Genomic DNA, 24372 nt, shown 5'->3' with positions numbered 1-24372 from the left:
AGGGGGGCGTGGCCGGGCGGTGCGCGGGGCAGGGCGGGGCGGGGCGGGGCGGGGCGGGGCGGGCTGCCCGCGGCTCCCCGCGCGGAGCGGCGCGATGCGGGGCGGGCTGGGCGCGCTGCCGCTGGTGCTGGCGCTGGCGGGGGCCTCGAGCTTCGTGCTGCTGGCCGTGGCCATGGCGACCGACTTCTGGTACATCATCGACGCCTCCCGCCTGGAGGCGGCCGGCAACGGCACGGCGGCGCTCAGCTCCCACTCGGGGCTCTGGCGGACCTGCCGGCGTGAGTGGGGCGGGGCCTGAGGGAGGGGGCGGGGTCTGAGGGAGGGGGCGGGGTCTGAGGGAGGGGGCGGGCTTGGACGGAGGGGCGGGGCTTGGACGGAGGGGGCGGGGCGGCCGGAGGCCCCGCCCCACTCCCCCCAGCAGCCCCGGGGGGTGCCGGGGTTGGGGGGCTCGGGGTGGTGTCGTGGGGCTGCCCTGGGTCGGGGCGGGGGTGGGAGCGGGGCCAAAGCGCGGCTGGGCTGAAAGCAGCCAAATATCGCCGGTATGTGAACGGCGCCCGCGGCACTGCGCGACAGGCGTCCCGGAGTAACGCGGCACGGATGGCGTCGGTGCTTGATGCACACCTGCGAATAACGCCAACACCAGCCCCGTCGCCGCAGCCCTGTGCAGCAGAAAGGCAGGCGACTGCCCTGCACGGGACCCCGACGGGCGTCCCGCAGGTCGGCGCTGTAACGAAGGACCCCACGACCACGCGTGGATGTTACAGGATTTCACCCATTTAGTTTCATTGGATGCCGGGCATGTTGCCTGTAGCACTGGAGTTAATCTCGGCTTGACTCCACCATTAGGAACATGGAGTAACCGATGGGCATCGTAGACAAGAAGGACGTTACTTTGGTGGAGTACTGAAAATCCCCTCCTTTGCTTCCCTACTGGGAACAACTTTTTAAAGGAGATGATAACGTATTTATTATATGTACACACACACACAAAAGAAAGAGAATATATTGCTATATTTCATTTTTGTCCTTTGCTTTTTTCTTTTTCCCCTTCTTTATCAGTTAGGAACAAATGCTACCCTTTGATCAACCCCTTCTGGCATGGGAATGCAAACATCACCGACTCACACAGACAGCTTTTATGTGAGTAACTTTGTGTTATTTCTGTGCTTCCATCCACCCTTCCCTCCCTTCTGAGCCACTTACACAGTCCCGGTTCTGATTCGGAGGGGAGCCCTTCAGGCAGGTGCTTTGGCTGCTTCTGTGCCAGAGCCGTCACTGCATGGCGTCCTTAAGTGCGACTTCTGTTGACAGAACCATTTATTTCAGGTCAAGTTCAGCTAATTTTTTTCAGGGAAGCAAGATGCTTCTGCCTGGCATGGCTCAGGAAGGTACCTGATTGCTTAAACTAAATGGCGAGAGTGTTCAAAATACCCCTCCCAAATAGTTCAATCCCTTAAGCAGACAGTTAAATTGCTGTTTAAGACAGATACTTATCTACCCTGTCATTGGGATCTGTTGCACTGAAAAAATAACGAGTGTGCAGGAACTTAAGAAAACAAACCAGTAACTAAAAGAAGTGTTCAAACTCGGGGAAGAACATCGTGTTCAAAAAGCTTGCCTGAAGTTTCTAGTTACATACACTGGTATTCCTTGCCTTTAGATTCACTTGTCAGTATCAGAATGTTTTCAGACAGTCCATACTAAACATTTTCAAATGCTTTTGGGCTTCTCATAAAAGATGAATTAGCTTATTTGCATCATCTTTAGCATGATATTGTTCATACAAGAGCTTGTATGTGGGCTTCCTTTTATTTACCTCTCCTCTCTGACCCTATTTGTTTTCCCTGTGCAAGCAGAATGTAAGCTTTTGTCCTGTGCCTTAAAGCTGTATTCTTTCCCCCAAATCCATCCATCTCCCCGAGCAGCCCTTCTGAGAGGCTCAGAGTGTCTTTAATCTCTTGGAACAGCATCTCCAGACAGAGCTAAACATGGCAAAGAAAGGCTACGATGCTAACGCAGCTGTGCTGCAGCAGGGGCTGCGAAGTTAAAGTAGCAGCACAACCCCAGTGGGCTGCTGAAACTGCGGGACAGACGTATCAACAGGCTCAAGCCTACCCGCACAGGTTGTGTCTCTGTGCTTCCCAATGTAAAAGTGCCATTCCTGTCATCTTCCTTGCTTAAGGCGCAGGACCTCAGCTGCTTGATGTTGGTGAAAACAGTGCAGGTAACTGAGAATGACTGTCTGCTGGATCACATAACCCTCTCGGGCTAATTTACCCCAAAGTAATATAATTTTTACTATTATTTAATAGTTCACTGAACCTAACCACACCGATCACATTTTAAGTGTGGGTACCTCAACTAGCAAGTTGGAGGTTGTCTAAAATTTTAGGACAAAATTACTAGCATTTCAAAAATTGTGTTCATGTTTGCAAATGCTACATCTGTAATTCTTCTCAGACAAGGAAATTTTAGATTACAGCTCTTTGATGGAAGCTGAATTCTGCCAAAACAGAATCAAAGACTATTATGGAGCTCTTTTTGTTACAAAAATGATGTTGGCTTGGAAACAAAGGACATGTCTTTGGTAGTCACGAAGTGTAAGAAAATAATGAATGGAAAAAGAATGGATTCGTAACTGTGTTTACAGACTCTTCAAAGCCTCAGAGAAATTTTGTCTCTCACATCAAATACTATTCTTAGGTTCTTGGGCAAAGACCACAGGCTGCAAAGACACTCGTGTATTTTATTATAAGCGGGTGTAGTCTGCCTAAAAATGAGGAGATAAGGAATTAAGGACACTTTAATTAGAAGAACCTATAAAGTTTGATTAGAATGTGCTACAGAGCGAACTTTTTGATATTTTAGATGGGCAGTTTCAGTGCAGTTAGGCTACAGACCACAGCAATAGCAGCTGTACTTCTAGGAACAACAGGTATTTCTAAGTGTCATCTAGGTTTGTTAAGTACTGAGCTTTGTATTTCTTCCTTAGGTATTTTCTGACAGTGGTCACTGAATCATATTTAGGCAGATCAGTGCTAACCTTCACCTTCACCTACAATAAATTTTAACCAGAATTTCAGAGGACAATTCCCACATTCTTGATTCCAGTGTAGTTAAGGTAATTTCTTCATGTGTTGCTACAAGGGGCAAACAGGCTAACTACACAGCTTTAAATGTACTTTTTTTCCTTTGCGTGCCTGTGCAGGTGTCAGCATGAGTCACATTCACACGGAATTAGTCTCATCCTGTCTAGCTGTACACCCGTATCTCTCCCTGTTTGACTGGCAGACTGCATTTCAGGAGCTCTGGTAACATCAGGCACATTTCTTGCCTTTTATTCCTAAAAATCTTTAAAGGGCTGTCTCTTAGTGCGGGCACTTAAGGCACACATCAGGAATCCCATTCTGCTTTCTTCAGTGTTCCCGTGCTCTTCCTGGCACATCTTAACTAGACACAAGAGCCAAAAAGACGAGAGAAGGTCTGTGCCTGCGCGCAAAGAGCTGAGTCTAAGTGGCAGCCGACGCGCTGGTCACTGCCCGAAGACAAATCCTTTGTTAGAGAATGAAAAGACTGCACGTTGCCTCCCTCCACATTTCCAGTCTCTCCCCTATTCATTCCCAGCAGTTTCCTTTTAGGCTTACTGCATGCTTCAGATGGAGCTCCTGACAAATTAGAACAATTGGGCGTACAAATTAAAGCGCTGTGCTACCAGCAGCATCGCTCAGGCAGTCAGCCTCGGTCTTGTTAACCCCGAGAGTATGATGGATTTTCACATCACTAGAGCACCCCGGAGCAATTTCTCTAACAGATTAGACACAAGCGTGCCTTCTGCTGGACATTAACCTTCCACTGGTTTTGTTTTCCTACCACTCCCTCCAGCTGAACATATGACATACACCCCCTCTCCCCCAAACCTACAATGTATAAAATGTTTTCCCACTGCAGATTACATTCTGGGATGATTCTGTATTTGTTTAAAACATCAGCCACCATCTACAGAAAGATATGACTTGACTACCTGCCAGGAGCTTTTCTGAATTTTCTGCATTTATAAAATGCCTTTTAGCTGGAGGTGTTTATTTTCCTCTGTTCCATATAGGGCTTTATGAAATACCACGAAAAGGTATCTTTCTGAGGGAAATTCCTCTGTGCTTTCATAACATAAAATTAACATTATTTCTTTTTTCTGGATCTGCTCTGCTAATTTGGTGTAATGGAAGCCCATCAATTTTGTACAGAAACTGAAAAACCTCTTTATTGCATTTCTGGGCACTTCTTTGTAACACGGATTTTTCACAGCAGCAGCCCAGGCTGCAGCAGGTTCTGCACGTCTGAAAGACCTGAACCATGCCTGTGTTTAGCAGAACTGCTCAAATGTACCTAGTACTTTCCCTCTCCAAATGATGCCTGAGCCAGGATGACTGTTACCCCATCCCAGATGTCAGAGGTAATCCCTTCAGCAAAACCTGAAAGAAGCCAAAGATTCCACTGTTACCAGCTGGTAACATTCAAAATCACATCCCAGACATTGAGGATCACATACAGAGAGAGGGAAATGCGTGTATGGAAGAAGTGGCAGGATTTAATCAACTGAAAAGTTTTCCCCAAGAGTTGCTGTAAAATCATTTTATCAAAAAAAAAAAAAGAGGAAAAAAAAGCTTTCAGTGGGAAAAGGTTACTCTTGGGAGTTTTTATAATACAACTATTTTTAACTTACCAAACTCGGTATTGTTAATTAAGTAGTAATTACCAGTATAGATTTAAATAAAGGTGCACCAGTGTAATCTGAGCAAAATGGACAATTTTGTAAATATATATTTTTTTAAATCAGAATTGATCAGTACTCCAGGCTAGGTTGGAGTACTTCTTGTAGGACAGATTAGCTGTCAAAAGAAAAACAGCAGTGTGTCAGCTAGGTACTAAGGTGTCTCGGCAAGACCCTTCTATGAACTTGACTTTTTGGAAGTTCGTGAAACCTCGTGTCTCAGTTGTGGTTGGAGAGTGACCCCTGCCTGGTAGCATACAAATTACTTCCAGCTACATTCTGAACTACATGCAATACGATTTGCTGATCCTAGAAGGCTGTCGCAAAGGTTTTTCCAAAGCATGGTGGAATTTGTTAAATCGTGGAGATTTCTGTGTGTTGACTCCCCCGGCCTTGTCGAAAACCAAAGTGTCACAAAACCTCTTTCCTTTTTTTTTTTTTTTTTGGTCCAAAGATGGAAGCAGATGCAAAATTACCAAATGCTTAATTCCTCTTAAGATTTCTTAACTTTGCACCCGTAGCTGGTGTTGGGGCCCATTTACACTGCAGAGCTGGGGCTAGTGGTACAAAAATAATGTGACAGGAACTACTGTTAGCTACTGATGGCTACCTGGTTTGCCCCTTTATTTAGTGCTCTTTTCTTCCTGAGCCATCCTGGGACGATCAGTTCATGTCTGTGGTTTCCACAACTGAAAGAAATGCTTGTAAAACCAAGATGGGAGTGTGCAGCTGCCCATCCACAACTGCTGAAATTATTCTCCCCCGTGTATTATAATTATTTTTTTAAGTCATTAATTTACTTGGACCCATGAGGCTGCAGACAAGTTAGTGCTTCCTGCAGGGAACTGGCGCTTCCTAGAGGGAAACAAGCTCCGCAGTAGAGGCAGTTCCTAAATACCTCTGTTGTAATGTGACAGCTGCCTCAGTTTCTTCCTCAACAGAATTAGTTTAATAAGACTGGATTTCCTCACAGCATGCAGACCCTGTAACAGTCACTAACCAGCTGCTTTCACTCTTCTCCCCCCTCTTAATAGTTCTGCTTCATTTTTACTGAGTTAAATGATTGTACTCATGCTGCTATCCCAGAATGACTATTTGTTTGGCTGCCATTGCATATTACCTGGGGAATTTACAGTTCTCCGCGATTTTTCTCTTTGGTTTCAACTTATCAAAAAGAACAGCTATGGTTGGCCTACCCATCAAGAGCCAGTGCAGGGGCCATGTGAAATAAGTCCCAAGTGAAGTACACAGGATTTCTGTCTTCATTGATATGGTAGATGTATACCCAAACAGATCGTTGTTTCTGAGCACCAGTGCAGTGGTCCTTCAGAGGGGCTCCAGTCCTTACAGTAGATATTATAGTAAATACGTACAGAAATCTGAAATAACAGTGACAACTTCAGATGAATGTCCTCATTTTCATATATCATTGCTGTCATAGCAATAGAATTTGAACCGTTGCACTGCTTATGTTTACCATTCCATCCATTGAAGCTTCCCATCAGGTCAGCATCATTATATTTCTCCTGTCTTCACTTTGTCTTCCAGTTCAGCTCAAAGATTTGTTAGCAGAAAAGAGCACAGAGCTGACACCACTAACCCAAAGTCCAGAGGCTAGCTAATTATCCTGGGCCACCCTAATCCTGTCAGCCCTCCTCCACCACCACCTTTTCTCTGCTGAACGGGGGAATCCAGGCCCTCGTGTCGCTGGGGTTCTAGCCCAGAAGCCTCACATCCAGCCACAGACAGCAGTTCTTTTCTATTGCGTGTTTCTTTAGGTCGTTTCCTGCCTTCCTTCTGAGCAGGTCAGGCTTTCTGAGTGCACCACTTCATCCCCCCTGCCAAACCTTTCCAAAGCAGCCCTGCTGGCTGTTGCTCCTGCCGGCATTCTGCTTGAGCTGCAGGCTTCCGTGCAGCTCCTTCTGAGGGGCTGTTTAGTTACTGCTGGGGAAGACAAACAGGTCCCTAATTAGGCTCTTCTGAGCTGCTGCCATTCGGATTATTTCTGATGAGATGACTGTTGCAGATTTCTAGAGGCTCCTTGCTATAATATAAGCTGTGCAAACAAATCCAAAGTTAGTTTGCAGCAACAAAGCTCCAGCAGGTTAGCAGGAGACGATTACCAAAGCTGCTAGACCTGCCAGTGGTTAGCGCCGATACCATTCAGTTCCTGTACCTCGTTCCAGAGATATCTGTTACAAACTGCTCATCACCAGCTGTGTCGGATGGTAATTTAGAAATGTCTGCCAGGTTCACAGATCTGGACGCATGCTGCGTGTGGATGGCACTCTTAGAGACATTTGGTCACAGCTCGAGTAAAACAGCTTTGGCTAGCTGATGTAAAACCGCATGAAGACACAGCAAGCAAAGTACTTTTTATATGTTAGTTTGTTTCAGTATTGGATCTCCTGGGCTAGACTGACAGGGAACTCGGGCATTATTGAGAAATCAATGTGGGAAACAGCTCTGCTTTATGGGGAAGTGCACGTACCTGTTGTTGTGCAAAATGTTTGTTTTTTCAATATTGATCTTATCAAAATAAAGACACTTATATGCATAATACATAACAGAAATGTGTATTTCAACACAACCTAAAAAGAAAAGTTTGCAAAATTTGTGTTTGAACTTCTCTCCCAAGTAATTATTGAAGGCAGAAATACAGTAAAGATATTTTAAGTCATGTCCTTCTATAAACTAATTCTGTCCCTCTAATCAAGGCATATAATGGCATAATATCATATGCCAGACGGCATGAATTCAAATTCCTGAGTGGTTTCCATGGCAGCATCTTAGAATAAGTTTTCCAGGCAGTTGCAGATTGCATAGAAGAAGCACGAATGGGTATTAGGTATTGAACTAGAACACTCAAGGTGATAAAAGTCCTGTTTAGCCAAATGCAGCCCATTAAATATTTGATTTTAAAACAGCCGCAGGTGATTCATGAGAGACAATGATCCCAGCTATATGTAGGAAAAGGCTCTGTTAAGTGGGATGTGTGGGTTTCACCTGATATATCCGTAAAACATACATACCTTCAGTGCAGAGGGCCTAAAAACCAGTTATTCTGATGTTGCATGCAGTTGTCACAGATCACTAATGTAGTTTATGACACTCCCCAGGATAACGCTCTGGGGTATGGGTTTGTTCTCCCTTTGGTTCAAAAGAAAAGATGACACTCGGGACCTGATCACCCGCACTTGTCCTAGCTAAGGTTACAGTCCCAGCTGCAGAAGCTGAAATCACACCATGGAAAGGAAGGTCAAAGAACGAGCAACTGTCAGCACTTCTGTCCTGAGGAGTGGTTTGGTAGCAGCAGCTTTGACTAGTGAGGGAAATGACAAAGCACAGGCCCTGTGGTGGGCTTGTTTACATGACTACCCTCCCACCAAAGCCAGGCCTGGGGACAGTTGCACCATTCAGACTTTTTAATGTTAATTGCATCAGCTTTCATCCCTCCAACCCCTCTCACCTCTTACCCACAAGACTAGTATTACTAAAGCTAAGAGAACACATGGATATCAGAAAGGTGGAGGATCAAAACCAGGCCTAATACCCTCAGGAAGCACAACCAGGGCAGAAGACTAGCCTGTTCCTGCTGCCTCTGTAGAAAATGAGAACTAAGTTGTGTACCAAACCTCTGTTCTGTCATGTCGCGTTGCATCGTGTCCCTGACAACCACTTCTGACTATGTAAAACTCCTGGGCCAAGTCCTGTGCCTATTCCTCCTTTTGCCAACAGCTTTGACATACTGATTTATACACAGTGAGCTGAACGCTGGTTTGAGCCTTAGCACCTGGGAACTCCTGCAGGTTTGTGTTTCCCAGTCATCAACATCAGCCATGGGCCAGTTTTGCTGAAGGAAAGCCCAGGCAGTATCCCCAGATTTAGAAGCAAGGAGAGAAAGTGCTCCCTTCCACGCGGAATGCTGAATTCCTGCCTCCTGGACGTCAACTGATACCGACGCAGGCCTAAGTCTGGCTCATTTAATACAAGAAACTAATTCCAGCATAAATGAAAGGAAATGGAGGAACAAAAGAGTGACCTCCCAAAACTTTGTCATGTGCAACATTTTTCCTTGGGAGCATGTCATGTACTACACAAAATGACTAATTATGTCTTGAGACCAATTCCACTCAAGTGAAGAAATGAAGTGTCTGCCCTGTTCCCATGCTGGCTCTTCCTAGCCTTCCAAGGTCTCCCTGAGCGTAACTCGGGGTCTCCAGAACACCAGCGTAACCAGAACTCACATCATGCTTTCCAAAGAGAATCCAGGCTTTCTAATAGGTCACAATATTTCATTGCCAGTTCATTGCAAAACTGAATGCTATCTTTCTTGCTTTCATTATAATTTTATTTCTGGCTTCCGTCAATCCATCTTTTCTTTTATCTCTAGTGCTTGGTGCATCTTCTAGCTGAGGCAGTTTGCTCTTTTTTCATTACATTTGCTTGAGATTTTTCCTTCTCTCCACTCATCAGGTCCAATGAATGTCCAAGCTACAACAAATAATGAACAAAACTACCAGGACTCTTTCTTATATAAAACAACAACAACCACCAACCAACCAACCAACCAACAACAACAAAACCTTGCTATGTTTGATCAGAATACTCTAGTACTTTGCCTCAAGATGTTTCGTTAGCTCACTGGGAATATCTGAGAGGATTCTTCAACCATTAAGAGCTAAACAGCTAAGTCCTTGACACATTACAAGGCACCATCAAGATGGCTGAAAGAGCAGCTTTGTTCTAGAACTGAACCAAGTTACATTTTTTAATTAGCCTTAGAGCAGATTCAGTTTTAATTTACACAGACATTCTCCAACTTGCTTCAGTGACTTTACAGTAGTACAAATGAGGAATAAGATGAATAAGTTACTCCCATTCATAAATTTTCTGAGAGTAAATTTTCAGAGTGAAGCTGAAAGGCAATTTGCAGATTTTTCTTCTTTATACAGAAGGTAATGAGGAACAAATACCTATATTAATGAGGTAATAACAAATCTTTACCTAATTATCAAAGTCAAGTGGGTGTTGCAGTACCCAGCATCACTCACGAGTCACAGCTCCAAAGAAACAGACTGAACTAATTGAAAGAACAAGCACAGAAGCAACACAAGTTGATCCCTGACTGTCTGTAATCATTACAATTATACTGAAGAGGATAAGCTGGATTCTTACCCGCTGACAAGTGGTGTACCTCCACGTAAGCAGGAATTACAGACACTTAAAAAAATGATCTGATCATACACAAACTCCGATCTTCTGACTCATTTTCCTTGGGAACTAGCTAATGTTGTATTGTTATTTATCTGTGAAATTAAGTAAGTCACTGAAGCCCAGAACCCCTCAGAAAATGGAATGTAACTTTCCTTTCTCAGTAACTCTTCCCTCTTCAGGTATAAAGTAAGCGGATGCTGGAAACTGGATTTACTTTATTTTTTGTTACTATTCTAGGAAAGGTAGGGTGGAACACTGAATAGATTGCATGAGAGAGAATGAGACAAAGATGGTTTATGATGGAAAAACAGCATGATATGAAAAATACATAGCAACCCTCTGTTTACACAGCTACTAAAATGTTATAGGGATCAATAAGGACTAATGTAAAACATTTAGCATAGGAGGAAGCAACCAGCAGAGGCTAATGTCCTTAGTGAAGCTGCTGTAGAAAACAATGACAGACACAGAATGAGAGCTGGGTAGGGAAATTTGCCTCTACTTCTTGTTCTGCTGCAACAGATGAAAAGGTCAACAGTTTGGTAGATCAGTTCAGCAGAGGGCATGACAGAAAAGAAAGCATTTAAACAAAACATCTGCTAGACTTCACCACCCAAACAGAACAATGCCACTCACTATGATAGGTATGATTTAGATAACCTGACTGCTTTTTATTAAGGTTGCTAGTGACTACCAGATGCAATGCATCACCTGCTAGCCAGCTAGGCTTAATACCTGGGAACAGATTTATTGCTTAAACATGTCCACGTAGACGTATCCTTTATCGTCACAGTCTCTGAAGCACAGTCTATAAAGGGCTTCCTCTGAATGATGCCTTTTTCTCCATATCATGTATTTGTCCTGCCTACTTAAACCGAGAACCCCAGAGATAGTTCAGTTCCTTGTTTGTGCTGCACAGAAGGCAGCTTTGATCCTGATTAGGGGCACTGCTCTCAATAATGATTGATTATAAGTTATTAATTATTAATTATCCAGTGATACCACAGTAAAACATTATAATACTAACATTCTTCATTTTTCTTCAGACATGCATGGGACATTTGTCATCCTGATGCCCCTCAGCCTGATATTGATGATTTTTGGAGGAATGACTGGATTCATCAGTATTCTTGCCAGGGCCTACCTACTGCTTCTAATGACGGGTCTGCTTTTTCTTTTCGGAGGTACTATATCAAACTCCTGGCTTAATGCTTTTAGATAATAAGAGATTATATCTAGGAAACATCACTTTACCTTCCAGCAAAAAAGGTGAAGCAAGACTTTGCTTTCGGAATAATGCTGCTGCTCATTCACTTGGTGTCTGTGCAGCTCCTGACAGGGCTCTGGAGTAGAAAAGCTGCCCCACGCAGCCAGGAGTGTCTGTGATCACACACAACCATACATCTGTGTGGAGCGAGTCACACCTTGAACACGACTGCTCTGTTCATTAACACAAAAGATTAAATACCTTCGCAGCACAGCGCTCAGACTCTTCACAGGTGAGGTCTGAAATCTGAAGTTATGGAGACGTGATTTTGGTATTAGTAGAGCACATGGTTTAATAGCCTGGCACACACCTTACACCTATAAACTTAAATGACATATTTTCAAAGGAGTTTGAGTAGAGCTCCTGAAGAGGGTCTTGCTTGGTATTCCTGGGTTGCCTTTACTGCTAGTTCTGAGCTGGAGTGGTGTCTCCAAACTGTTGGGGCACAAAGCCTTCAGCTCGTTGCACCACCCCAGCACAGCCTGCCACAGGCAGCTTCAGGTCACAGCAGCAGGTTCTAGGACTTCAGTGGCTTGTAAGAAGGCCAAACACCATACAGGGAAGGCGCTGAGGGTTATTTGCCCATCAGTCACATGCTCACAGTGTAACACTGAAGAGGTTTGTGCTCCTCAAGGAAGGTGCTGTACGGAGCACGTCACAGAAGAATTTTCCGATTTGTCACAATCGCCAATTGTACAGCATATTGTTTGAAAAATCTGATGATTTTATATATATTTCATTATTTTTGCTCTATAGTAACACCAGAGTTCCTCTTTAATCCTCATGGACCAGGGCTGTGTCTGCACCAGCGCAGAGCTAGGTTCTGATCCCTGGACCAAATGTGAGTGAGACCAAAGTCTGCCTCGGCCCGCCTTAGGCCGACAAGGATCCCGAACAGCGCTGCTCATTGAAGTCACCCATAAATAAACCCCTTCCTCCCTTCCTGTTGGTAGCTGGACTGAGAACAGCAGCACTGTTCACACAGAAGATACGCGTAATTACTGCACTTCACCCAAAATCCACTGACATGCACCCAAACACTGCTGCCACCTGAACCACCTGTTTGTTACTCACCTGTTCCTGGCCCTTCTGCCCATGTATTCATGTGGTAGTGGCCTGGTTGCCAACTTTTTTACAACCAGGCTTTTGCAGGGGATGGAAGCTCTGTTGTTTTTATTGCCCCTGTTCAGATTACTAAACTGAAATTCCATGTTTTGAAATTCTTACGGAAGGAACCCCCAAAGAGTTGTGTTAGTTGGTGTAACATTTCAATTTGAAGCTAGTGAAATTCTTTTAAGTTTTGTGGGGTTCATTTCATCATTATTTTTGCTGTAACCATAACCTCTGCATTTTAAAAAGTCATTTACGAATTGAAACAAAAAACATTCTGTCAAAGTAGGATAGCTGGGTTTAAATTCATCTCTGTTTTCCTCCCCCAAAGATATATTCAGTAGTGTTTCATGAGGTACTTGAAACAGAAATTTTCTCCCACAGAAAAGGGGATCGTCAGTATTGGTCTACATTGCCTGTTCCTATAGTCCTGTTTTTAAGAGACTGAGAAGAGATTGTTGGAGGGAAATGTGCTGCTGTCTCGAAGTCTTGATTGACCTTTTTAGTCTGAAGTGCTCTTACAAAGACCAGCCACCCCCCATTATGCTTTTCTTCTGAAAAACAAAACAAAACAAACCAACCAAACAAAAAAGACAACCCCGTAAGTCCTATTTTCTTAGAACATCAGAAAGCTGAACTCACTAAAAAGGCTTAGGCTATTTGAAAACTACCCTAAACAGTAAGTGAAAGATGAAAAGCCGTGAAGTGCAAAGCATGATTATCCTGTTGAGGAGTGGAGTACTGTGCCTTTCTAAGACACACGGGGTTGCAGAGAGGGAAAGGAAACACAAAGACATTATTGGGGAAGGGTGGCGACAGTTTGTTCTGAACCTGCAGCTAGCGCTGTTTCCGAGGACAGCGTGTACAGACTGACACAACACCAGAGCCTCCTACTCAGGCAGTACTGTTTGGCTGTTTCAGCTGCACCGAGGCTTGATGTGTGTAACAGGTCGATGCAATATTCCAGTTCATGAAGCTTGATACTGATTAGATAGTGCTGTCTTGCCAGAAGGAAGTAGTTTAGGTTGTAACTCTAAAAACGTGATTATTTTGGAAAATAGCAGAACTGATATGTTCCACATCCCAAGACATGCTGTTTGGTTCCTTTTTTTTTTCTTTTTTTTTTTTTTTTTTTTTAAATGCAGTTACCCTCGAGGGGGAACACAACTCAACAAACCTTAAAATTTCAGTGAAGCAGTCACTATTTCCATTTCAGCTCACAAGAGGTATAGAGAAGTGATTTTTTTCCCCTTGCGGAGGCCTAGAACAAGGCACAGACATAAAAGCATGGCTAAAATCAAGAATATGAGTATGAATTTTGACCGTTGGATAACCCAATTATCTTCTGTCTTAGTCTGCCTCTACTAAAACTTGTCTTTCTGGCAAAAACATAATCACATCTAGACTTACACTGTGATAAAAGCCCAACCGAATTTTTTATCCCTCAGAATCAGATAAGACACCGTCTTTTCCAACAAATGTTCCAGTGACTCCTACTTCCCCTAGACCACAGTCCTCAGATTCTGGGCCTTCCTCTGTCTTCTTTCTTGCCACTGAATGAAGTCTGAAGTTTGTACATGTCCTTTGAGTGAACAGATGATAGGCCCAGGATGTAGCACGGGCTTGTGCTACATGTACAGTTCCCCAGGTTTGCTAGTTTCTGTACAATCCTTTCATTCTGAAAACATCTGGCTTCTTGTTTGAGAGTCAGCATTCAAAACCATCCTAAATTCAGGTCACTGACCTGAAATGCAAGAACCTCTTGCCATGGGCTTTCTTGCATAAACAACTGCACATGATGCACAGCAATGAGAAATTAGGATGTGTTATAACACACAATGAAGACAGAGATGCACAAGGTACCCGTAAAAGACATGACTAGATTTCTATTGCAGAAGGCTTGTTGCTACACATTCTGATTCAGTATTGAACTCGAGAAACTCAATATATAGAAAAATAAAACTTTTTCTCTCACTCGTCCCTAAAAAACAGCCTTGACGCAACTGGGGAGGTAGACAGAGGCTAAGTGGTAATCTGGCCTAGGTAGATAGGAAGGAATGGCAAGGAATCCCTAAGAGGAGTGCAAGTATTTTTACTTTCTGCAGTGGATCCTGATTAACTGAATGTGTTTTTCTTTCCCAGCTCTTGTTACGCTTACAGGGATCTGTGTCTACATTGCATATTCAGCTGCTGCCTTTGAAGAAGCTGTCTGCCTCCTGAGGAGTAAGGATGTCCTGGTAGAAATCGACATCAGGTTTGGCTGGTCTCTGGCCCTAGTATGGATCTCGTTTGTCGCAGAAGTGCTCACTGGGGCTGCGTTTCTCCTGGCAGCGAGAGTCGTGGGCCTGAAACGGCGGTGTGAACAGGCGCTCTGAACAGCAGGTATCATTGCAACAACAGAACCCTGCAGAGCCTAGAAATGTGGATCGCTCGGTCTGTGTGGTCACTAGGGGTAATAAAATTGGCAAGGCTGTGACTAAATATCTTGCCAGCTGCCATAAACTCTCCTCAAAATTATCTACAAAATACAAAAATTCTGATAAATCAGTAACACATTTTTAGTGTTGTCAATAAGGAAACCTTTGTAGCTTTAGAAGAAAGTACGCTGCATTGTTAGTGTTTTTAAAATAATTTCATCTGGTAGCTCATATGACATAAACATTCATTGCTTAGAACAAGACAAATTTCTGGCTTTCTGTTCTCTTTCTGCTTCCCCATCTGTTGTCCCTCAGAGTACCCTGCAGGCCAGCCTGCACGGTCCACTTAGCTTCTGGTTTCTCCTCTGAGACTCCTAATGGGTATGTCCAGAATTCCAGGCACATTGGCAGCCTCTAGCATATACAAAATACGATGTCTATATACCTGAAGCCAGGCGGAGAGTGTGGGGGCTAAGTATCCTCTATTCATACTGCACACACTCCATACGGCTTTGTTGCACAAAGTAAAATCAAAAGTAAAGGTCCAGAATAAGAATTTCAGAGAATCTGGAGAAATTCAGTGATAATCTCCAACACCATGGCATGGCTTGGATATCTAGTCTAGTGTCCACCTGCCATATTTATAGGATCTTTCTTTTCCCTAGCATCTCCCCAAAGAGGCCCTCCTCACTCCTCTACCACAATCACACTAGTGCTGTGACAACACACAAAAATGATCATTTGGGAGATCAGAGAACCCCAGAAGCCCACTCTGTGTCAGCTACGTCTAATGACTAAGGAGAAACACAGCATCATGCTCTCTTTTTAAAAATCATTACTCTTACAGTAAAAATCCCCCAATGCTTGTGGCATAATGCCACTGGATAACCCTGGGGGAAAGGGGCCACTGGAACAGAAAGTCCTAACAACTCCAGCCTTTAATAAATAGTTAAATGGAAGACAGCAGTATAAAAGTGATGCTGGGTGGACATTCAGGCTTCGACACTTGCCAGACAGGAAGCTCCATGCCATCCTCACATTCTTTGAAACGTGGAAAAGATTGATTAGGGTTAGTATAGGAATAATACGTGAGAATAATTGTTGTAGAAATGGTTTAGTGATGGGACTCTGTAAGTCAGGTTGACAGTTGGACTTGATGATCTTGAAGGTCTTTTCCAACTTAAATGATTCTATGATTTTCTAAAAATGAGCTTTGGTGCTGTGAAGAAATGAAAGGATGTAAGGCCTAGATACTGTGAATGACTCAATACTCGTTATCCTCCAGACAGTCCTGACTATGGCTGCAAACTTCTCAAGGGCAATGTAACGGTGTGTGTACTACTCTCAGAGAAAGCTACAGCTGCTTTTCTGGATGTTTTAATTAACTACTGCAGCCAGCCCCAATCTATCAGATGCTTTGGGCTACATACTTACCCCCTTCAGCTCATTACAAGCTGCTTTTCCAATTCCGTAACACAGAAGACATATCTGATACATTTCCCAATTTTTACTTTGCAAATTTGATGCTTCTTTCTCATGAAAACACTAACATGCTTTGTGCTACAGTATGTTTAACCTGTGCCCAAAACTGCTGAGTAAAACTGAGCACACAGGATGCCTGAATTTTATCTGAAGTGCCAAGCAATCTGGTTTTCATTTATTTTACCTCTGGGCAATTGCACTTAAGTGAAAATTTACTTTCATGCCCTCTGAAGTTATTCAGGAAATTTTCCCTGACTGCTGTGGCCTGGCATAAAGACCTGAAACTGTAAAACTGCCCCACTACCTTTCTGTTACGTTACAGACAACTTCAGCATATTACAACAGCTCAAGACCGTGACTCAGGAGTTGTCAGGAAGGCACGCTGTCATTGGGCAAGTCCCTTGTGCTTCCTCTAGTAGCACAAAGGGCATCATCTACCTACCTCTGTTAAACATCAGAACAACTTTATCGTCTTTTTTTAAAGATTGCACATTTACTGAGCTCAGCTCTGATCTTAGTCCCACAGTACCAAGCACTTCACAAAAAACAGCGGCAGTGAGCTTTGCAGATAAAAGGAAAGGAAAACATTACTACGCTGCTGTGAATGGGGAACTGAGGCACAAACACTGCCCATGCTCAAGCAGAACCAGAAGTTTCCAAATCCCAGCCTAAGACCTTGGGTGGCAGGCATGCCATCAGAATGAAGTGAGATTAGAAGTCCTGAACAGAGTGAGCAGTAGAAGTCCTGTTAATAGCCTAATTAATTTGTAATTCTCAATTGCTCCCATGTGGGTTTTCACATATTTTCCACGTTGTCTTGTGTTGGGACAGTGTAATGGAGTCATTTGACAAGTTAAAGCATACCAAATCAGCGCTATAAGGAGGATAAGAAAAAATCCTTTGTAGCCAAAATTCCACGTGAATTGCTCTTCAAGTGAATTATGTAAAATGTAATACTTCTATATTTTGGTGCTGGTGAAGTTATTTAACATAGTACGATTTGTATGATGTTAGACATTACAGTAAGCTGTAATATTAACATACCATCTGAGTTATTTTTCAATGTTTATTACAGACGTTCTATAACAGTGGTTTTGAATGGCGTAAAATTAAATAAAATGACAACCCAGAGCTGGGAATTATTTATAAAGACATGGAATAACTAAGATGTATATATATTTTTCTTTAACTTTTTCTGCAGATCTATTCTACAGTTTATATGATGCTTTTGAAGTACCTGTGTCACATGTGGTAGGTATTTATAAGATACTTATGCAGCTACAATATACAGTACTCAAGTGATCAAACCTAATTAGAAAGCCAGTGAATCTGCTATTGGATTAGAGCAATTCACATTTCCATGGCTTTCCTGAATTTCTCATTCTGACTTCCTGCAATATCTCGCACAATGGTAATAAAGAGTAATTTTGGCTCCTCAATATTTGTATAGCCCCTGATTTTTTTTTTTTGAAATTCCTTCTGAATACAAAGAAAAAGATTGTTTTGAACAGTCAACAGAACTAGACAGAAACAATAGAAAACAATAGCTTTAAACAGTTTGAAGTATTATACTAGAAAGAGAAAACATCCTGGAAAAGACTTCATGTAATTCAATCCAAGGGATCTTATCAGCCTCCTACTTATAATGAAACTAATATTTATATGATACGCAGTTCTTTGCTATATTTTTCCAAAATGCACTACTGAAACGAAGAGACTTGACTGTTCCCAGTACCTCCTGGTGAATTGCAAACTCATAGGTAATTGGCCACAGTTAAAGTGAAGAAAAATAAACATTATACTGAGCAGAGCAGTAATTTGAACTGATAGAGTGCTCACAGCTACTGGCCAGTGCTAGCCACTCACTTAAAGGCTCCCTCAGAGGATGGCAGATTAGGATAGGGAAGGTCACAGAAATCCATGGGGGTGGAAAAACTTAAGATCTGTAAGAGCTTTAGAGGAAATGCCGGTGAATATAATGTAGACATGCAACCACAGGGAGTCTGGGTCGGTTCCTGAGCTGGGTGCTGTAGAGCTGCATTTCTACTTCAGAAATCTTGATTTCCTTTTTCTCTGCTTCAGTTTACAAATTTCTCGGAGTGAACCAGTTTCCCAAGATATACCAGTAAAAACACGTCTCCTATTAACAGACGAAGTTGCCTCAACTCTCCCTGGAACTGGCATAACCATGCTCCAGAGTCTCCCCTGTGCCCCAGTGCTCCCCGTTTGTTTGCTCAGCGGGCACAGTCGTTAGCTCAGCAACCGCAGGCCCGCGGGATCTGGCCAGATGTTCTTGGAGGCCAGGCAACACCACCCTGAAGGCCAGTTCAACCCACAGGCTTTAGCCATCCCTCTTTTAGGTTATAGGTCTTTAGCTACTGAAATACATTCTAGTTAGGTTACAAAAAAAACAAAAACAAAAAAAAACCCCACACCATCATAATTTTTTTTCTTTTCCTGAAACATAATAGAGCTGTCTTACTGTAATAACTTTCTTGTACTTTTTACAAATCAGCTTTAACCCTAACTAGGCCCTCAAATGTTTCCCCCTTTTTGCCAGTACTTTCCGCAGTCACACTTCTGTCACATTCAGTCTCTGGATGGATGCCAGCAGTGGCAGTATCCACACTGCTGGGTCACATCCCGCGTGGGTGACACGTATGTAACGCTAGCAAGCAGAGTTTGAATGCTGAGTCGAGACCTTTTAGTGTTTTACACGGATTTGCACAGAAGCAGCAGTCTCTGCTGACATCTTGTGACAACATTGAGCAGTTGGCTGTATTTGGAAAGAAACAATTTCCATACATGCTGCTTTTGGTACGGTTTGAAGAGAAGAGGAGACTACCACGTTCACTAGGCTGTAGCTGCTCTATTTTAAAGCCTACAGAATCCCACCTACGAACTGCCGTATCCAAGGCAGTAACTCTGCATCTGGCCACATTTCCCAGCTGCTGGCCACCTAAAATTAAAATGTCAGGTGATGGAAAATGTACTGTTAACCTTCCCCCCCTCCCCTTTTTTTTTAAATAAAAAATAAAAAGCAAACAATTTTAACTGTTTTTACTCTTAGGAAATAGAGCAATGGTATTGGGTTTAGTTTATTTGTCACAAATGTTGACATTATTAAACTCAATCAAAATGAATACCTGGGAATATAAATTATAACAGAAAAATAAATACCTGTATATCATGGCTTATTTCCTGAATATGTCAGACTGACTAAGGCTTGAACAACTGAACCAGACAGACTTCAGGACTGGTATAGAAAACGTAAACGAGGTTGTTCAGGAAACAGAATGCTATGGTTTTCTGTAGCTCTTCAGTTCCTAACCCTCTCTCAATGGCAACATTTTTTTTTCCAAAAAAAATCAGTCAATTCTGTTCTGAGCACAAGATGAGCAACTTCAGTGAGATCCACCAAAACGTCGAACTTTGTGCAACAACAGTCAATGTAGAAGAGATGAACTCTAACCTCCCACCTCTATTAGATTAGATCTTCATTTCTTGGGGACTATGGCAGCATTGTCCACTCCTGATCTACGAACGTATTTCCTCGTAGACTACTTGGAAACATCTGTAATTTTTCCAGGCCAAAGTACAAAGGCAGAGCATCTCCTGTTCTTAACAGTGGTGCAGGATCAGGTTGGTAGACTTATATGTTGGATGAACACTATTTTGGGATGGTTCCTCCATGGGAAGCAGTTAGCTAGCAGTCTGCAGGTTATGTGGACTCAGGTACTCAAGGGAAAGGAAGAGAAATGCGATGTCATACCCCACTGCAACTGAAGCAGCATTGACAGATTGAAATCTCTTGTGACATGCGACCTAGTTTCTCAATCTATCACCTAAGAAAAAACATCTATGTGATCCTACAGGAAGCTTTGAGGTGCCACCACCACTGAGGACAAGGCTCTGAAGCTGCTACATGTAAAACCTTCAGAGAAGAGGGAATATGAGACTGTAAACCCACAAGTTTTCATCAGTTAATGAGTTACTGTGTATTGGCCAAGCTGTCACAGCTGTATTTATATTCTCAAGTCATCTCACAACAGTCTTGAGAATTAAAATGCATTTATTTCAGCACACTGCCTCTACAGCCTGATCCTATTCCCATGGTGGTTTAAGTTAATGGATTTAATCTGGAGCTGACCAGAGCTGATGAACAGTGAAGTGTTAAAAAGCGGCGTCTTAGCCCTTGCGGGAATTTGCTTCTACCACTCATTTCAAAGCTAGCTGGAAGACTCCTTGCTTCGGGTTGGAAGGATGGCAGGCAGCTCCCTGAAGAGCTTTTGGCTCATTATTTTACTGTTTTCATTTTTGCCAGGGACAAGGCAAACACTTGTCATGGAAGGCTGGGACTCTCCCAGCGTAGTGCTCCCTAGGTGTCGAAATGGATTTGTCTGCCAATAGCCGAACAGCACTTGCTAATGGCTTATGCTTCTGGACAACACATCTGGCTGCTGGAGGAGCTAGCATATTTCTCCATCCAACCTGGGCTCCTCAAATATTTATAAGCTAATGTTGCCTGTAATGCCTGCAGCATACAGAGAGACTGAACTGAACTGCACTGTGGAGGAGTCTCTTTTCTACAGCCTGATGGAGTTGGCTGCATCACCGCTGTGAAAACCCTTTGGCATCATAAACCTTTTATTGCCACAGCTCCCACTTGACTAGTATTATGCAGTGAAGCATTTAATTATGCAAGAAAACACACAAAAATAATTTTATAACTGTCAGGCAAGAATCCACAGAAACAACAAACTTTGTTGGACTTGCAATAACAAGTCTGCTGAGCTATCTGCCTTTCTGTTTAGAGACAGGTGAGGCAACAGCTGGAGCCAGCAGACTTGGAAGCTTCCTGTCCATGGCAAACATCCCATATGACAGGACCTTGATTTGGTCCTCAGTGCTTCTGATAAAATGGAATAATTCTCTGTAAGATGGAACTGAGAGGATCAGGCCTGTTTCATTCAATGAAGAGACAAAAAATAAATTGTTTCAATACAGTGTGCAGCATAAAATTTTTCTTTCTCAAACTCACGAATAACGCGGTATTTCATGAAAACGAAGGAAGGAAGAGCCTCAGGGTGCTCTCAGCCAACACAAATTACAAGCCTCTCTTCTAGATTCAAACGTCACCTACAGGATCACCTCACGTCCCGGCATTCATTGCTTAGGTTGCCACTGGAATTTATGCAAACACCCAGGTGACAGGACTCATAACTGTGAGCTGAATTTTGCTGAACAAGCCACAATATAAAAAGAAAAACTCTACTTACATCATTCAGCCCCTGATCACATGCTGGTCTGGAGGCATGCAGTAGCAGAGGGGTTGAACTGGCTGTCACTGAAATAATGAGTAGGAGAAACCCCACCACTGCCCATGTCTTACAGGGAACTGCTCTGCCTGACTTTTGTGGCTTGCCACAGATGAACCTGTTAGCAGCAGTTGGTGTTAATAAAGCAGCTGAGGAGCAACAGCTTTTCTGAATGGGCTGATTAACAAAATAGGCACAGCATGATGTCTTTATTATCCTACTGTAGTGAACACTTGCTTGCCGCGTAAGTGTACAAAGACACGATTGCTTCTTCTTGAAACTAGGATTTGTTTGGGGGTAGTTAGCCAGGACGCTGTTACACCAGTTTGTTGTTACACCAGTTACTTCGTGAAAAAAGTCTACTTCCAGTACAGCTAACCAAAAGAAAAATCAAGCACATGCTCCCAAGCCCCTCCTGGGCACAAACCTGCCCTTTGGAGTCTGCCCGGGGCTCCCCATCTCGCTCTGCTCTTCACTGGAAGTCCTTTCCTCCTCCTTGGCAGCAGGACCCTCGCGGTACAGCTCTGTCACCATAACAACTGGATGGCTGTCTTATAATTCAAACGTCCCTCTCTAACTTCAAGGGCCTCTTCCTACACACGGTCTAGAGCTCATCAATCCTTCCCCCAGCAATTCTCCATTCTTTATTGGAGCAGTAACTCCCACACCCACTCTTTCTGAAGCTGCCTCTCTGCCATTTTATTTCCAAGAAGCCTGATGAACCGTGTACTCGCCCATTTGGGAAAAGAATTGAATTCGATACAGGTAAGCCTTCGTCTTTTCAAAGACCAGCTAACCCTGTGATTAACCCCACTGTCTTGGGTTTGCCTGTGGGAACGGTTGCCCCAAAGAGTTCAGAAAATAATCCCACAGAGAGCAAGCTGCTCACACAGCAAATCCCCTTGTAACTCCTAGTTCCTTTCGAATTTAGACAACATGACAATAATAAAACACTGGAGGCTTGTGGAAAGCAGCATGTCCCTCCAAAATGACAAATGCCACCCCCAAAATTTTACTTAGCCACTAATTAATTCTGTGACCTCGGACTAACTGATAGCCATTTCTGTACTTCACCACCTCTAATGGCAGCATTCCTATTCAACTGCCTCAGGTTGAATAAATGATTTAACTAAACCTCCTCAATAGCTCATTTAGAGATTGAATAATTTTCATCACATTTTCTTTCATTATATGCAGAGATTTCAGCCTGTGCTGTCAGTTGCAAGCTGTACAAGCACTGCAAGTCAATACAAATATTTTCAGCTAATTTGCAAATTAGGTTAAAATGTGATTACCCTGTAAATAGCACTGCTACATGAGAAATGAAGATACGATATAAATTAATGCTTGAAAAGCATTCTGCAGTGCAAGTCATCATAACTTGGAATTTCACCAAACTCATTTATTAACTGTTATCACGACATGGCCACCCAACAGCTATATGCCTAAATGTAATTTTACCGTGTTAACTTCTCTATTGCTGTGCTTTCCCTGTGCAGCCACTGCACGTCACTGTTGTTCCATAGAGAAGACTGAAAAGAGACTCGTTAATAAGAGCAGGTTGCAGGACTCAGGGAGTCTCTCTGCATTTTCCATCAAGGGAAGAAAATATCCTACAAACCAAGGGATGGAGCTGACTGAAGTCAAGAGCATTTTTTTTTCCCCAGGACTGAAAGGAGGCCATACCTGTTGCTGTTTTGCTTTTTCATTTGCACGTGCAAAAAGACTTTCTCCATCTCTGCTCTTTAGAGGTGTAAAAAGAGACTGGCTGTTAGCCAGGGACATGGAACTGCCTGCTCTCCGTAGGCTCTGAGTGAATTGCGACAAACCACAAAACACCCGGTTCCTGAGTTCTGCACCATGAAGACAGAAAGTAAAAGATACGAGATGCTCAGATGGCACTGTAAGAGCCACAGCATGTATACCCGCTTAGAAGTGAAGGGGAAATTCTGGACCATTACACAGCAACTTTAGAAATAAAGAGCTTGAGAACTTGGCATGATTTTTAGGTATAAAAAAGCAGCTGCAACCAGGGGGCTGAATGATGTTTTAGAAGCATGATGTTCCCAAAGAAGCTGTGTGAACACCTCTGTCAAGCCACATCAGCAGCCTAACACTAAGCTCCTCCTTCTAGTCCTAGCCACAAAAAATGCAGAAGTATTCCCAGCTCCTCACAAGACTTTTTTCCAACCTTTCAGCAATTGCCACATCGTCAGGTTGCAATGGGGAGTCTTAATTCTTTTTTTCAATAAAGTTTCATACAAAACCATTTGGAAGAGAAATGAAACAGCCAACAAAGACAATTCCTGTAGAAGGCAGAAAGGAAAAGGCTAAAGGATAAAACTGAAAATAAAACATGAGGAGACTTTAAGGGGAATTAACATTAGAGGAGAGATATAAACTGAACAGAAAACGATTTAGCAAGTAGGGCCCTTGCGGGATCTTCTGTAGCACTCGGCCCATTAAGAGCAAATAGTTCCCTATCCGTGGGCTTTCATATTGTGCTTGCAACCCGCCAGTGACAGCCGTGCTTACTGAACCTGCTGCTGCAGCCAGCCTGGTTGCCCCTGGCCCACGAGCTCCCCAAACGGCAGGCAACCCCTGTAGGACCGTGAGGAGGGGGCTGCACTTTGAGTGGAGGTGACACTGAGGTGCCCCGTCAGCACGCTCGCTCCAGGTTTACTCGTCTCACTCCGGCTTCAGCGTGGAGGAGCCGTGTTGCTGTGGACCACGGCAAGTCCCGTGGTGCTGGGTTTTTCCTGATACTACTCCCCTGAGTCATCACGATTACAG

General features: G+C 43.4%; 1 protein-coding gene and 1 long non-coding RNA gene across 5 annotated transcripts; one reads left to right on the top strand and one right to left on the bottom strand.

Moving 5' to 3' along the window:
- The first annotated feature begins 50 nt into the window (after window positions 1-50).
- On the top strand, window positions 51-21222 carry TMEM114 (transmembrane protein 114). Of its 4 annotated transcripts, none has more exons than XM_080557120.1 (5): window positions 51-278; window positions 1060-1140; window positions 11032-11169; window positions 14505-14744; window positions 17463-17861. In XM_080557120.1, the coding sequence occupies exons 1-4, from the start codon at window positions 95-97 to the stop codon at window positions 14735-14737; spliced, it is 636 nt and encodes a 211-aa protein (XP_080413246.1). In that variant the 5' UTR covers window positions 51-94; the 3' UTR covers window positions 14738-14744; window positions 17463-17861. The 4 variants fall into 4 exon arrangements, with proteins under 4 accessions (XP_080413246.1, XP_080413248.1, XP_080413247.1 ...); XM_080557122.1 differs by lacking the exon at window positions 17463-17861 and adding an exon at window positions 16780-17444; XM_080557121.1 differs by lacking the exon at window positions 17463-17861 and adding an exon at window positions 16584-16735.
- On the bottom strand, window positions 458-23057 carry LOC308178454. The gene is made up of 3 exons (XR_013939773.1): window positions 21541-23057; window positions 1204-9262; window positions 458-940 (listed from the first exon to the last, which is right to left on the bottom strand). It is a non-coding gene; the product is annotated as an uncharacterized lncRNA (long non-coding RNA).
- Between the last annotated feature and the right edge of the window lie 1315 nt (window positions 23058-24372).

This window comes from Anser brachyrhynchus (assembly GCF_964034855.1).
Source record: "Anser brachyrhynchus genome assembly, chromosome: 15".
In the NCBI taxonomy this organism is placed as follows: Eukaryota; Metazoa; Chordata; class Aves; order Anseriformes; family Anatidae; genus Anser; species Anser brachyrhynchus.
The sequence above is the reverse complement of the archived record's forward strand: the minus strand, read 5'-3'. Positions and strand labels throughout refer to the sequence as shown.

Excerpts from the sequence above, each read along its gene's own strand:
- TMEM114 (XM_080557120.1), top strand. The coding sequence starts at position 95 with ATGCGGGGCGGGCTGGGCGCGCTGCCGCTGGTGCTGGCGCTGGCGGGG. Across the intron at positions 279-1,059 it reads GCTCTGGCGGACCTGCCGGC|TTAGGAACAAATGCTACCCT; the intron begins GTGAGTGGGGCG and ends CTTCTTTATCAG. Across the intron at positions 1,141-11,031 it reads CTCACACAGACAGCTTTTAT|ACATGCATGGGACATTTGTC; the intron begins GTGAGTAACTTT and ends ATTTTTCTTCAG.